This window comes from Heteronotia binoei, chromosome 10 (genome assembly GCF_032191835.1).
Source record: "Heteronotia binoei isolate CCM8104 ecotype False Entrance Well chromosome 10, APGP_CSIRO_Hbin_v1, whole genome shotgun sequence".
Taxonomy (NCBI): Eukaryota; Metazoa; Chordata; class Lepidosauria; order Squamata; family Gekkonidae; genus Heteronotia; species Heteronotia binoei.
The window spans coordinates 81,224,174-81,238,471 of record NC_083232.1 but is presented as its reverse complement, the minus strand read 5'-3'; the positions used below and the strand labels follow the sequence as shown (position 1 = coordinate 81,238,471).

General features: G+C 43.3%; 2 protein-coding genes across 4 annotated transcripts in view; both read left to right on the top strand.

Annotated features, from left to right (window-relative positions):
* Positions 1-11,195, top strand: part of AMPH (amphiphysin) — a 139,389-nt gene extending 128,194 nt beyond the window's left edge. For all 3 annotated transcript variants that reach the window (XM_060247650.1, XM_060247651.1, XM_060247652.1), the window contains 5 exons: positions 1,376-1,432; positions 5,227-5,385; positions 6,975-7,223; positions 8,946-9,047; positions 9,635-11,195. In XM_060247650.1, the coding sequence (XP_060103633.1) occupies positions 1,376-1,432; positions 5,227-5,385; positions 6,975-7,223; positions 8,946-9,047; positions 9,635-9,742 (675 nt within the window). In that variant the 3' untranslated portion in view covers positions 9,743-11,195. The remainder of the gene's footprint in view (positions 1-1,375; positions 1,433-5,226; positions 5,386-6,974; positions 7,224-8,945; positions 9,048-9,634) is intronic.
* The window catches only part of LOC132577940 (probetacellulin-like), a 572,782-nt gene that overhangs the window by 249,367 nt on the left and 309,117 nt on the right, over positions 1-14,298 (top strand). The window lies entirely within an intron of this gene.

The following is a 14,298-nucleotide window of genomic DNA, read 5'->3' as shown; positions in this document are numbered from 1 at the left end:
TACCCGTGTCCCCTGGATTTCAGCAGGAAAGTGAAACATGTGCTTAACTTCCTGCAGCTGAAATTGGTTAAGCTGTTGTGATAATTCGGCTGGAACATGCCTCAGTAACTGTGATTTAGAATCCTGGTTTAGAAGCAAGAGAAGAAACCCCGCAGTGCTGCCCAGTTTGAATGTCACAATGACAAATAGCAGTTTATTCAAAAGCAGCAATCTTCAATTTCCATACCATGCACAAACTGGTGGGTAGAGCGTGGAAACAGACCTGACAATTAGTGGCTTTTAGAGGGCATGCTGTTGAGCTACTTTGTTTCACAGTTTTGTGCTGAATTGCATGCTGAATTGCTGATTAATTCTGTTGAATGGTGGATGGGATATCGGATGGGTGTGTCTTGCATTACTATTATGGATTGGGTTTTTGTGGCTATGGCTGTCAGATTGGTTTGAAATACCTTATATGCCAGGGGTGGCCAAACATGCTTAAGAGCCATTTTGAATAAATGTCAGATGTTTGAGAGCTGCAGGAAGGAAGGAAGGAAGGAAATAGATGGGTGGATAAAAGAAGGCAAGGTGGAAAGAAGGCAACTTTAAATGCATTCTTCATGCCACCAGCTGCCTTGGTGAAGTGATTTAAAGAGACTTTAAATGCCTTCTCCAAGCTGGCCAGTGGGGTGGTGGGGGTTTTGAGAGCCACAATATGTGTGAAAGAGCCACATGTGGCTCCTGAGCCACAGTTTGGCCACCCTTGTTACATGCTGATTGATAATTATTAAGCTGCCTTTTGTAGGGAAAAAGATGAGATACAAATGTATTGAATTTGTTGCTGACAGCTAAATGTAGGCCAGTGAAACTGTTCAATAGTAGATCAACAAGCTGCTTCACATAACTTGAGCCCTTTATTAAAGGGTTGGAAAAGTAATTAAGATTTCTAGTTACCAGCACTAGATTTTCAGTCAGAATCAAAATTTTACTACTAGTCCTGAAGTCCACAATAAATATTCAAGATTTCTAGGCACCAGCAATGATTGCCAGTAGATACTTAATTCCTGATTGTTTTTCATTCTCAGATCGAGAGTTGTCTCATCTGCCATAAATACAGTAGACATTTTCATCTGCTTTGCATTGGCATTCACAGCTACCATCTTCATGGAACAAATCATCCTTCTTCCCTCCCCTCCTCACGCCTTCTCATTCTTTTTAGCTTTGGTCTGAACCAGCCTCCCCTTGTACCTTGCCTCTCAACAACACCTGCTTTATTACCTTCACTGTGGAGTGTCTCTTTCCTCCACCACATTTCCATACTGCGCTAGCTGTGCTGCTCTTGCTCTCGTGGAAAGCCTTACTTCCATGCTATAATCCTATTTCTGATTTTATAAAGGATGCTGTAGAGGCAGGGATTCAGGAGACAACGGAATATGCTGAGAAAGAATGTGAGGTATGTATGAATGGCGCATGGGGAGCAGCAGAGAGAGAATGTTTAAGGAGCATGGTTATACCATGGTTCCATTGACAGTGTTATGTTATCCAGCCAAAGGGAAAGAAGTGCACCCAAGAACTAAAATATATTTGTGGGGCCTTTCCTTCATGCCAGGAAGCTTTCTTCTAGCAGAAGGCTCCTTGACACAAAGGAATGCTCCCGCAGAAGGCTCGCTGGGATGAAGGAATGCTCCAGTGGAAGGCCCTTGGTGCCATTTGCTGAATGGCAGGATACAACTCAAGCACTTTGAAGTTCCATTGATTTCAGTAGGAGAGTTCTTTCCCAATGCCATTGATGGGAAAGGTGCTTCGGTTTTGCCAAGTTTACCATCTGAGGGACAGGGAAAAAAAATACCTTTCTGGAGGTAGAAAATACATTCTGTATTAAACATAAGAAATTGTATTATTTAGACAGAAGCTCTCTCATAGAGTCACAATAGGTCCAGTAGGTCTGAATATTAAGTTAAACTTCATAACACTGAAAACACTGAACTTTTTCGTAATAAATTATCATTAAACATCAGGTCTTTTTTTAAGCAGGAACGCACAGGAACTCAGTTCCAGCTGGCTTGGCCAGCGCTCCAGCTCAAAAATAGCCCTGGAAGGCAGCCATGGACTCCTCCCTTGCCCAGCCTCTCCATTCAAAGCAGGCATAAAGTGCCAATGAGGGAGGGAAGGAGGGAGGGAAAGAGTTCCATCCCAAGAAAGTGTATTGCTAGTGAACATCTTTGTTCGGATGGGGGCTGTTGATGCATAAAACCCATCTGTTCACAAAGTTACTTACACTCACCTCATTCCGTTTGTTTACTGCTACAAATCATTAGTGGCAGGATGACTGCAGTTCCAATGATGTCAGGGGGTGTGGCCTAATATGCTAATGAGTTCCTGCTGGGCTTTTTCTACAAAAAAGCCATGTTAAACACATTATAGTATATTAATTGTTGCCAAAATTATTTATGTTTAAACAAAAAAATCTTGAAAATCTTGTATATGTTTATGGTATAAGAGTTCTTTCTAGTGCTCTCTGAAAAATAGATAAAGTCCTCAGACCTTTGGATGCTGTTCATTTGGAATCCGTGAAATGATTTGTAAAACATAATTTTTCCTTGCTGATTTTTTTTTGAGTTCTCTAATATTTCCCAGTTTTTTCACTCACAAAATGGAAAAAAAAATCTCATTTTGAGTGTAAAAAACCTTGCATGAAGAAACATTGTACTTTGTATAGAAGAGAAGATATCTGAGTTTATTTTCAGTGCTCCCCCAGATTTTCCAATTTTTCTATCAGAACAATTTAAAACATGTCTTTGAAGAAAAGGGAAAGAATTTTTTTTCTGAATTTTCCCATTTTTTCAGAGCTGTCATGTTTTTACTGTGATGTTAATTAACAATTATAAAAAGCAGTGTAACAATCAATTGTTGTTACAGTCATGGACCAGCAGAATAAAACATACATTAACAAAACTATTTATAGAACCAATGCATAAAAAGTATACAAATTGTAGAGGCATTTTGCTAAATCAGCCCTGAGCAGTGCAACAATAAAAACAGCATAAAACATAGCTTCTGGAATGACTGTCAGTCAATAAAGCCAGCACAAAATGCTAAAAATGTGTGATACAAAAATGAACCAAAAACAGCTATAGATAGGTACAAAAAAACTACAGATAGGTACATAAAACCCAACAGCATCAATAAGAAAGGTTATAGTAAAGCCAACCAAAGGCTCAGGCAAATAACACTGACAAATAACACAGAATGACATCAAGGTAAGTGCTAGGCCATTCCACATCCAGGGTGCCAGCACTTAAAAGACCCCATCTCTAATTACTACTCTTCTCACCTACATGGAGAGCAGCACACAAAGTGAAGCCTGAGAAGCAGACCTTAGTTGGCAAGCCAACTGTTATGAGAGAAGGTGGTCCTTTGGATACTGTGGCTCTGCCTTTCGTTTGGCAAGAATAACATTTCTAACCGTCATGCTTGAAGTTCTGAAAACAAAAGTAGGGACCGATGAAGATGTGGTAGGGCAGTCATTCCCTCTGCCTCACAGAGTAGTTGAGAGGACAAAATGGCGAATAGAAGAATCACATCTGTCCAGCCTTTGCAGAATAGGAGCGGCAGGAGAGAGACAGTTGCAGTTGGAGCCTCAGAGATCAACAATCTTACATTAGGGGTTACCCTTCGTCAGATTCAAAATGTCTCTGTGCTAAGCAATTGTCTATACAACAATTGTAAAAGCTGGAGAGTGCCTAAATATAAATTTGAAGGAAATGCAGGGCATTCCATTACTGAATTCAAGGCTTTACCTAGTGTACTGCAGCCTGAAGAAGGCGAATGAAACGGATAGTTGCCTCGGCAATCCGTTGCTGCTGCTGTCGCTGTAACATCAACCCTCTATTGTAATTTTGCCAATGTTGATAAAATCTGGCATCTAGTGTGTCGTGTTTTTTGTCAACAATATTGATAATAAATTGTTTGTTTCAAAATATAGAGTAGCAAGCCAAGACTTGTATCAACAGTTGTTACTTTTATACAGTTTTTTCCTTTTGTTACAATATCACTTTTCTGTATAGCCCTCTCTTTTTGTATAACCATCTAACGGATGGAAACTCTAGATTCTCTGCCTTGCTTCCTATGAGCAAAGGCTGCACTGAGACCTGGTCTACATACGTAGCAGGACATGGTGGTAGGAAGAAATCCACCATTTCAAGCTGCAGGGTCACCAATCACGTTTGGAATATTCTCCTCTGTAAAAAAGAAACGACACTTCATTGCAGATAGAAAACCAAAACTATGGGCAAATAACTGGGATAAATCTTTCCCCCTAGCTGTATTGCTTTTCTATTTGCTGAAACTGTTGTTCTGTAGAGGAATATTTTTTAAAAAACCAGAACGCAGTCAATTGGAAAGTGAAACGGTGCACTGCATTCTACCACTTCATTCTCCGATGTGTGTGGATCAGGCCTGAGAAGATTTGTATAAGTACAAGTTCAGTTCTTGCTGAATGAGCTAAAAATAAAAAAAGCAAGTGGCAGTCAGTAGTTCAGGGGTCCCCAACACTGTTGAGCCTGTGGCCAGTTTTGGAATTTTAAGAAAGGTTAGTGGATGTCACAACAAAATGGCTGCCGTGGAAGGCAAGACCAATTTAAAAATGGCTGCCGAGGTGTGTGTGGGGGAGCAATCGCGAAAAATTGGAAGACCCCAAGCCAAATATCATCCTATATTGGAGGCAGTGATTTCGGAATGTCTCCTGGAGACTTCAGTAAAATGGAAAAAAGCCAAGAGTGACTCTGGTTTGGGAAAGAGGCACTTTGTGGTAGAAGCGAATGAGCACCACAGTGCCCAGAGGTGCCACTTCGGAGGCACCTGCCACAACCCTTCCCCAGCAAGCTTGCTGTGGCAAGGTAAAAACTGATTGTTCTTCCAGTACGCCATTTCTTCTGTCATAATGGACTGAGAGAGGAGATACCTTTTCACAATTTCTTCCCGCATAGCTCTACATTGAGAGTCAGCCACCAGTCCTTTTCTTTCCCTAGCTAAAATCTTTAAATGCCTGCAAATCAGGATGGTGGAATTAGACGTACCACAGGGCAATTGTGAGCCTTGCTTTTCTGAGGCTAGAGGCACAGAAATGCATTCGCACCTGTCCCAGGAGTTGTGAATACCTGAGCTCTTTTGCAAAGGTCTTCTCCTCAAGTGCTCTGGTCCTATCACAAAGGATGCATGTGAAGAATGTTGTGGTTCTTACATTAGTTACAGATGGACTCTGTTGTGGAAAGCCCAGCTGCACCCGAGAGTGTCTGTATCGCTCCCGTAACTGAAAGCGATGAAGTTGTTGTTGCCACTGAAACAGAAGAAGTTGGTGGCAGTGACAAACCTCACACTGAAGGGAAAGAAACAGAAGCATTGCAGGTAAAACCAAGAGAGTTCTTGTGGGTTTTGGTTTGGTTTTGCAGGAGCTTGTATGTTCTAAGTCAGACACTTCACTATACTAAACTTATATCAGTTTTCTACTGTGAATGCCTTTGCTTTTCCCAAGGAATATTGGGGATTTCCATTGGATGATGTGGTGATGGATGGGCAGAGAGAGGTTCTGCCCTTTTCTGCCAGCACTGATCCCTTGTATGCCTGATTGGTGCATGTGTAACAACAACCAACCAATCAGCATCCATGGGTGACTGAGGTACCCTGTCAGCTCAGTACAGAAAGGGTCCCAAACCTTCAGAGAGAAAGAAACTGGAGGGATCTTGTCTCAGAGTCTGCCTAGTGTGTAAGCAGGCTAAAGCAGCGAATGTTTGGAGATAGGGTTTGTGTCTCCAGCCTGTCAAATGGGTGAGGACCAGTGTTCCCACTAAGCTGAGTTAGTGTGAGCCAGCTCACAGATTTTTAGCCTCCAACTCACACATTTTTGTCTTAACTCAGGAAGGATGACCCCAGAGCACAATAATTTATGCAGTAGCTCACAACCTTTAATGCCAGTAGCTCATAAAGTAAAATATTTGCTCCCAGGACTCTGCAGCTTAGAGGGAACACTGGTGAAGACCTGGACTTTCAAAAGGCTTTTGACAATGTACCTCACCAAAGACTCCTGAGTAAACTTAGCAGTCGCAGGATAAGAGGCCAGGTTCTGTTATGGACAAAAACTGGTTAAATGACAAGAGTAAGAGTATAAATGACAAGAAGCAAAGAGTATAAATCAATGGACAGTTCTCATAATGGAGGGAAATAAGCAGAGGGATCCCACAAGTATTGGGGCTGGTACAATTTAATTTATTCATAAATGATTTGGAACTAGGGGCGAGTTGTGTAGTGGCCAAGTTTGCAGATGACATAAAATTATTCAGGATGGTAAAAACCAAGGCTGATTGCAAAGAGCTTCAAGAGGACCTCCACAAACTGGGTGTGCAGGCGACAAGGTGGCAAATGAAGTTCAATGCTGGGAAGCATAAGATGATGCACATTGGGACAAAAAAAAAGCCCAACTTCAAGTATAGGCTAATGGGGTCTGAATTTAATGAGACTGAAAGGGGAAAAGATCTTGGGGTCATAATGGATAGCTCACTGAAAGTGTCAACCCAGTGGTGCTACAGCACTGAAAAAGACAAATTCTATGTTAGGAATTATCAGGAAAGAGATTGAGAATAAAATGGCTAATATTGTGATGCCCCTGTACAGTGCAGTCTCATTTGGAATACTGTGTACAGTCACTGTGTTTCAAAGAGGACACTGCAGATCTGGAAAAACTACAGAGGTGGGCAACCAAGACGATTAGGGGATTGAAGTATCTTTCCCATGAAGAAAGGCTGAAGAGTCTGGGACTTCGCAATTTAAAAAAGAGACAACTAAAGGGGGGATATGACATGACGGACTTTAATAAAATGAGGCATGGAGTGAAGAGAGTTGACAAAAAAAAATTTCCAGAAGTACTTGATGAGTCTAGAAGACAATCATTTTATTTGTTAATAGTTACTGTTTCTCATATGTGTGTTTCTCCCCTCAAGGAAAATCTCAGCAACATTCCTTCAGTGATAATAGAGCCAGCATCCAACAACGAAGAAGATCATGATGTTGTAGTGAACGAATCAAAAGATACTGTGGAAGATGTTGGTACTCAGGGCACAGAGGGCATGGCTGGCGAACCTCCTGAGGCTGGTAGTGAGCCGACAACCATCAAGGATGTCCCACCAGCAACATCTGAGGAACAGGCTGTGGCAGCAGATGCCTGCGTGCCACCTGGCTTCCTCTACAAGGTTCCATTCCGTTTTTGCTAACTGCATTTGAGTTCGTTGGGTCGCTGAATGTAAACTAAGAAGCACAGAGGACATTTCAACCTGTTTTTCCTCCATGTTTCTTCTCCTCTTAAGAGAATGCAGGTTTAAATACACCAACATGGTGACACCGATTAAATGTACAGCTGTCTACTTGGCCCTTTGAGTGCCACAATTTTGCAAGCACGGGGAAAAACTTGGAGCACATTTCTGTCCTTAGGGGCTGTGAAGATATGTCTGAGGGTGTGTGGACAGTGGACAGGAGCAAGAGCTCCTGTGTGGACAGGAGCAAGAGCAAGAGTTGAATATGGGGCTGGGCTTCAGTTTGAGGTCAGGGCTTCAATGGCCTGAAGAGTCCTTTGTCCTGACTAGCAAAAGATCAACACTGCAATCCTAAAATCAGGTTTTGATTAGAGTAAATAGAGATGCGAAGACCTGGAGAGAAAATTAGAAAAATAAGGAAAACTTCTCCCCCAATTCTGAGGATCCCCCCACACACACACCCGTTTAAGACTAGCCAAATATAATGGCCTGGTCCTCCCAAAGGGCCAGGCGGGGTGTCCAGCAAGCAACACAATAGCAGGTATCAAGAGTCCAGTCCAAGGTCAGGGTGCCAGAAAGCAGAGAGGTCAGCCCAGTCCAGTAGTCAGTTGGGTAGTTGGTTCGGTACAGGTCGAAGATCAGGAGTCCAGAAGAGCCGGGGGTCCAAATCTGGTCCAGGAGTTGAGGGTCAAGGTAGGCAAGGAGCCCAAAGCCCATGCGGTCAAGATCCAGGAGTAGCAAAGTGGGTGGATCAGTACCAAAGACACTTGTATTCACGGCCTTCCTGCTTCTGCTGGCTGGTCTTAGTTGATGCAAACTAGCTAGTTGCCTGGCCAGTTCACTCAGCCTCCATCCTGCAATCACTTTTGTTTGCGTGCCATGAGGTGTTCACTCTTCCACCTTGCTTGGAGTTCTCTGTGCCTTTTAGCCCCTTGGACATTGGCTCGGTTTTTGCTCTTCCAGCATGGTCTCTGGTATATCAGAGCCAGTTGCCGGTGTTTATCTTTCATCTGCTGACAGGGGTTCTTGGTCTACTGACAGCTGGCAGGCAGCTCGTTGTCAGATAGAGTGCTATCAGCTGCGTATGCTTGTGCCTGATCTGCTGGCTGAGAGCCAACAGGCAGCTCTTCATCAGAATTACCAGCCTCAAGCAACTCTTGCTCAGGCTGACTTGGTTAGTCTTAAAGGTGCCACTTGATTTGTTTTATTTTTATACTCAAAAGATGTCAGGTTCATCCAAGAACTAGTAACACTTCTCAGGGCTGGCTTTGAAACAGATCATATTAGTATATCCTGACTTTAGGATTTCCTACCAACTGTGCTCAATTGATTTGGAACATGGATGTTTTAATATTTTCTTTACTTTGTCTGTAGTCCGGCTTTCTCACTGAGGCTTATGGCGGCTTACAAAACAGAAAAACGATTCAGACAGATAGTGTAATACAATGCACAAATAATGCAATGACATTGGAATTTCAGAGGTAGAAAGCCATGCAAACAAAAAACTAAGGCATGCCATGCCATAATGCAGGAAAGGGCATTCAGAAGAAATGAGAAAGCTGAGCAGCGCACTACCCTTGAGTGACAACTCCGGTGAAAAACACCTGCTGTAAGAAAACCTGCCATTGTCCCAGTGACATCTGCTTGTCTTCTGCCATACAGGTTGAAGTGCTACATGATTTTGAGGCAGCTAATAATGACGAGCTAAACTTGGTGCGTGGAGATGTTGTATTCGTAATCCCGTCAGCAGCGGCAGCTGATCAGGTAACAGCAAAAAAAATCCCCATGCCCCGAATCATGTTAGAATATGATTTTTTTAAAAAAAAAATTAAAGAAACTTGTGTTTTACTTTAGTCATATTTGCATAGCTAAAATGCCAAACGTTTTGGCCACATTTTCACGTTTTCTCCCGTTACCCTGTCCTTGTTGCATGTAATGGAATATTATTTTGGACTGGCAGTGCTAGAGGAGTGTCAAAGGACAACCATGGTAGACAGTCATAGCAAAAGGGGGGAATCTGAAATAAAAATCAGATCACCTGCACTGAATCGACTGGAGAGTGCCCTCAAGTCACAGCTGACTTATGGCAACCCCATAAGGTTTTCAAGGTAAAAGATGGTCAGAGGTGGTTTGCCATTGCCTGTCTCTGCTTAACACCCCTGGACTCCCTTGGAGGACTCCCAATGAAATACTAGCCAGGGCTGACTGAAGTAATGCTGTTTAAATGACTAGTGGCAGTGCCATAAAATATGGTTCAGAATTCTGTGCAGACTGGGGCGCGGGGGGGGGGGGGGAGTGTAAATGGGATTGGGAGGAGGAATCTGAAAATTGCCATTTCTTCTCCCACACAGGAGGCTGGCTGGTTAACAGGCATTAAGGAATCCGAATGGCTTAAGTACAAAGACGCAGCTACTTGCAAGGGACTCTTTCCCGAGAATTTCACCCGCCAATTGGAATAGTTCTGAGCTCAGGCATGAAGAGCCACTGTAAGAAGCTCGGTGCCCCTGCATTTTCAACCTTTCCAATACGCAGGCGCCCAACTTTATAGTTGAGCCATCCCGGTTTACAGACTGGTGCCAGACCCAAAATGAAGCAAGACAAAAAAAACACCCCAGCAGCCCTGGATGACGCATATCAAATGAGCATGATTGCAAGACGTTCAAAGCTCGCATATTCTGAAGCAGTATGTGGAAAAAAAAATGTCCTTCTTTGTTCACATATACGTGGCGACAGGTTTGTTTGTACTTTTGTCCGAGCTATGGTGATCCTGTAACTTGATCCTTTCCCCATGCAAATCTGAGTAGCCTCCTCAATACCGGAACCTTAACTTTCTCTGCACTAAGTGTATCGTATCGTTGCTGCACTGCAGAAGACTTGACTAGTAACCCTGTAGTAATGAGGTCCATCTATTCCAATTTTCAGTGTCTGGGAAAAAGAGAAATCCGCCACAAAGTTTTTCAGTGTTCTTTTCAAACATACATAAATTTATATATAGCTATATATATATGTATATACACACACATGCACGCAGATGTATTGTATGTGTATATAGAGCAGTGCATGAAGATCATCGGTAGCCTATCAGCGGCGTTATCTGCCACAAACAGCACGAGGCTTCAGGAGTGGTAGCGAACCTGGAAAGGAGCAGGAAGACCCACAAGCCTGGGGCTGGCTGCAATGTACAACCAGGCCTAGACTCCTGACTACTTAGCAGACAAGAGGGGGAAGCCCAGCTAGGGAATAACAAAGCTGTCGGTTTGTATGGTAGGGCTTGACAGAGTGGTGTACTCTGGACTGCCCAGCCATAGACTACCACCGATCTGTATGCATTTACACATATCGTTCCCCTCCATTGTAGTTCCTTGACGTAGTATCGCTCATACTGGCATTTTGTTCTTATTGTCTGGCATTACAGTAGAGAATTCCTTCCCGAATGGGAAACCAGCTGCTCCATTGCCAAAAAACATTAGACGATATCTGCCTTTGTGATGCAAAATTAATCATTCCAAGAGGACAACCAAGTTCTCAGAGCTCGCATTCAAAGCTGCTGTTGAAAACAAGCAAGCAAACACCGGGGAAGGCATGGCTCGGTCACCTCTGTGTAATACCAACTGCTACAGCTAAGATAAGATACCTTCAGAGGAAGGGGGAGGGTTGTGATGCTAATTTTATTTTATTTTGAAAATTGGCTGGATGAATACATGTGATTCTAGTCGGGGGGGGGGGGAGATGAACAGACACACTATATTTTCCACTATATGTATTTATGCAGCGCACCTTTTAAAGATCCCTTGAAAGTAAAACAAAACAAAAAAAGATGTATCCTGTATCAAAAAGTCATCTGTAACTCATGTTTTTTCAGTGTTGTGTCATTCAAAATAAAACCTTTGATCAGCTCCACAAGAAGCTCAAGCCCTTCTGCCGACTGCTGCTTTTTGCATCTAGGCAACCGCTGTTGATGCAGATACCACTAAACTGAATTTCTTCCCTCCGCCCACCATGTGGCTCTGTGCAGCTATAATTCTGCATACTCAGATATTGGCTATCCCAGAAGCACCCACTGCAGCAGAGGCATATTAAAATCCCTCACAAAGCAAATGTAACAGACAAAGTGAAGGTCCCCCATGAGACACCACTGCATGGTGGAGTGATGAAGAGGGTACCTCTTAGCTACTGTTCAGTAAGGACAGTGCCATATGGAATAGTGTTCAAAGACACTGTCCAGGACCAAGTTTAATCTCTTGGAGGGAGGGATTGCCTGATAACTTAGTCCAGGCAAGACTGTAGAAAGACCGAGCTAGTGGGGGATACCCTTCCACAAGCATAACATCTGTAAGGCTTTCCATGTCACTTCATAAATCTTAAGGGCAGACAATCAGAAGGACAGGAACTGTTGATTGCCTCCTCTGACAAACTCTGTCTATCAGGTGTTCTCCTTGGCATGACGTGTGCCAGGGTTGCATGAAAGAGCAATCCCCCTGCAACAGCAGTAGATGCTCTCCAACTGGGCATGGGTATGGAGCTGCAATCTCCAGGTCCATCAGAGCCAGGAGCCATAGCATCCTGGTGCAGAATGCTATTATAATCTCTATCTATCTAACATGTGCATTAAGAGGCAGAGAAAAGGTACAAAGCATTCCATGTGGTCACACTGACTAAGCCCCTTCTCGATCAGCCAACATTTCCTGAAGTAGTGAGAAATAGGGATATGTACTTGAGGGGGGGAAATGCTATTATTGTTACTGCTATTATTTGATTTCAAGAGTGGTTTCCACACTGTAATTCTAGATTATTTTGTTTCCCATTCTGATCCAGGTTGCTTTGTGGAATTCTGGGGGGGCATTATTCCTTATTGGGGAACTTTCCAGGGGGCTGGAGTGGCTGTTTTTTGAGCTACTCTAAAATTGTGGGGAACCTTATCCTGCCTGTTGCCTTTGAAGCCCTAACTTAAGCCACAATAAGCATCTGCTCTGCATTTCAAAGTTCCCAGGTCAATTTCCAGGTGAAAGAATCAGGTCATAGGTGATGTAAAAGACCTCTGCCATTTCAGGGCCTTGTGCAGCCAGAGGTACAGAGCAATTCCATCTTGTATCAAACCAGTGAATCATGTTCAGAACTACATATGATTAAGGAAAAGTCCTGATGAATTAAGCCAGCTTCCCTTGGGAAAGCTGTCACACACTCCGGTCAAAGGATTCATTCTGTGGCTCCCAAGGTCCCCTCACACCCATGCCATGATGAATGACCAGTGTTTGACCAGACAGCAACTCAGCGTAGTTGGCCACTCAGAAAAAACCCTCAAAATGCCAGCTGGCCCAGAAATCTAATGAAGTCCTTGATCAAGAGAAGAACCTCATCTCCTGCACCCATTAACATTGCCACCAGAGGAATTGAATAGCCTTTCAGTTTCCCACCGTTGAAAGGAAAAGGGTATGTCAATTCAAGTGTAAAGGCACACTTTAGTCCCCCCCTCCTTTGGACTTCCCAGCAACATGAAAACATGCTCACTTTTCAAGACTTACAGACTTTTCTCTCTCACACACACAGCTCTTGCTCCTCACATTCTGGAAGAGAATATTAGTCCATTACTGCCAATTGCCCTTTCCACAGCCTTCCTCTTGCCCCTCTTCTTTTCCATTTTTTAGTTATTAAAGACAACCAAGAAGTTACATTGCCTCTTTCCTTTCTTTGGGGGTGGAGAGGAATACTGCTCCAGTTCACATCTGTATATGCAAAAGACTAAAAGACTGCTGCAACCCAGGTCTGGGGGCTACATGTGTAAGAGGGGCCCCCACCCATACCTAACATACAACACTTTTCAAAATGTATCAATTTGTCACCTGTCAGGAAAGCTGCTATCCCCAGCCCCGCCTCTATGTTTGCTAGTAAAACAACACAATTTTCATGACCAAAATTTTCATAATACTTAGAGAAGCATGTTATTTGGATCTGGGTACAGCTACGACAGGCAAGGTAAAGGCTGAAAGAATTGGGAATCAGGAACCCTCAGCTGAATGACAGCTCCCACACGCTGCCCCCTTTTTAACTAGTTGCACTCAAAACAGCTACACTAAATCAGGTGAAAAACAAAAAAGCAACTGAGGAAAGCAAACTGGAACTGACCTGCCATCAACAAATGACAGATTTTTTAAACATAATTCAGAAATCATTAATCTTCTCCCCCAGAAAAGAATGAATGCAAACACAGCACATGCCAAGCTTCAAAGCCCATTTCCTCAGAACTAGAAAGAAAACTGACAGTACTTCCACACTAAGTGTCTTCTTGGCCATGGCTCTCCTATCAATGGTGACAAATGTCACATGCATCACTTTCCCTGATTATTTAATTTTTTTAACTAAAACTAAACATAAAAATACACACATAAACAAATACACACACACACATTGACTCAAGCCATATGGCTGGTAAAATGTCATGTTCCTTGTATACCTCTCTCCTGAAAAATACGATATGCTCTTTTATAACTAAGTCCAACATCTCTTCTTGCCAAAACTCTACATATGGCATGGAATTGGATTTCCAAACCTGCAGAACTAATCTTTTGCCTGTTGCTGCCACCCATGGAATCCATAATTGGTTCTCCTCCCCAGACAAATAATCAAATGAAAAGTCATCCAGCAATACATGCACTGCTAACATCTAAAGGCACACCTAAAACAGAGTTCATCTACTTTTCCCCACCGCTGTCTGACTCCAAGCACCTAACATCATCTGGCACAACTCCACCGCCAAGCCCAACCCACTGCACTGGCCGAGGCTTTCCTCTGCTCCCCTCCATCTTGAATTCCAGTGGGATAGATGAGTCCTGCCACCTCAAGGAGAGGTTTTAATGACATTGGGGGCAATGTAGCTCTGTCCTGCCCGTCTGCAGTGAGACCACCTCAGTGGTGGACAGGAGAAAGGTCTCTGCAGGATCCCACACAGCAGGTAAGAGCCCTGTGCAGCCACCTCCTCTCCTCTCCACTCCAGTCTTCCAGCCCCAGTTCTGAGGAA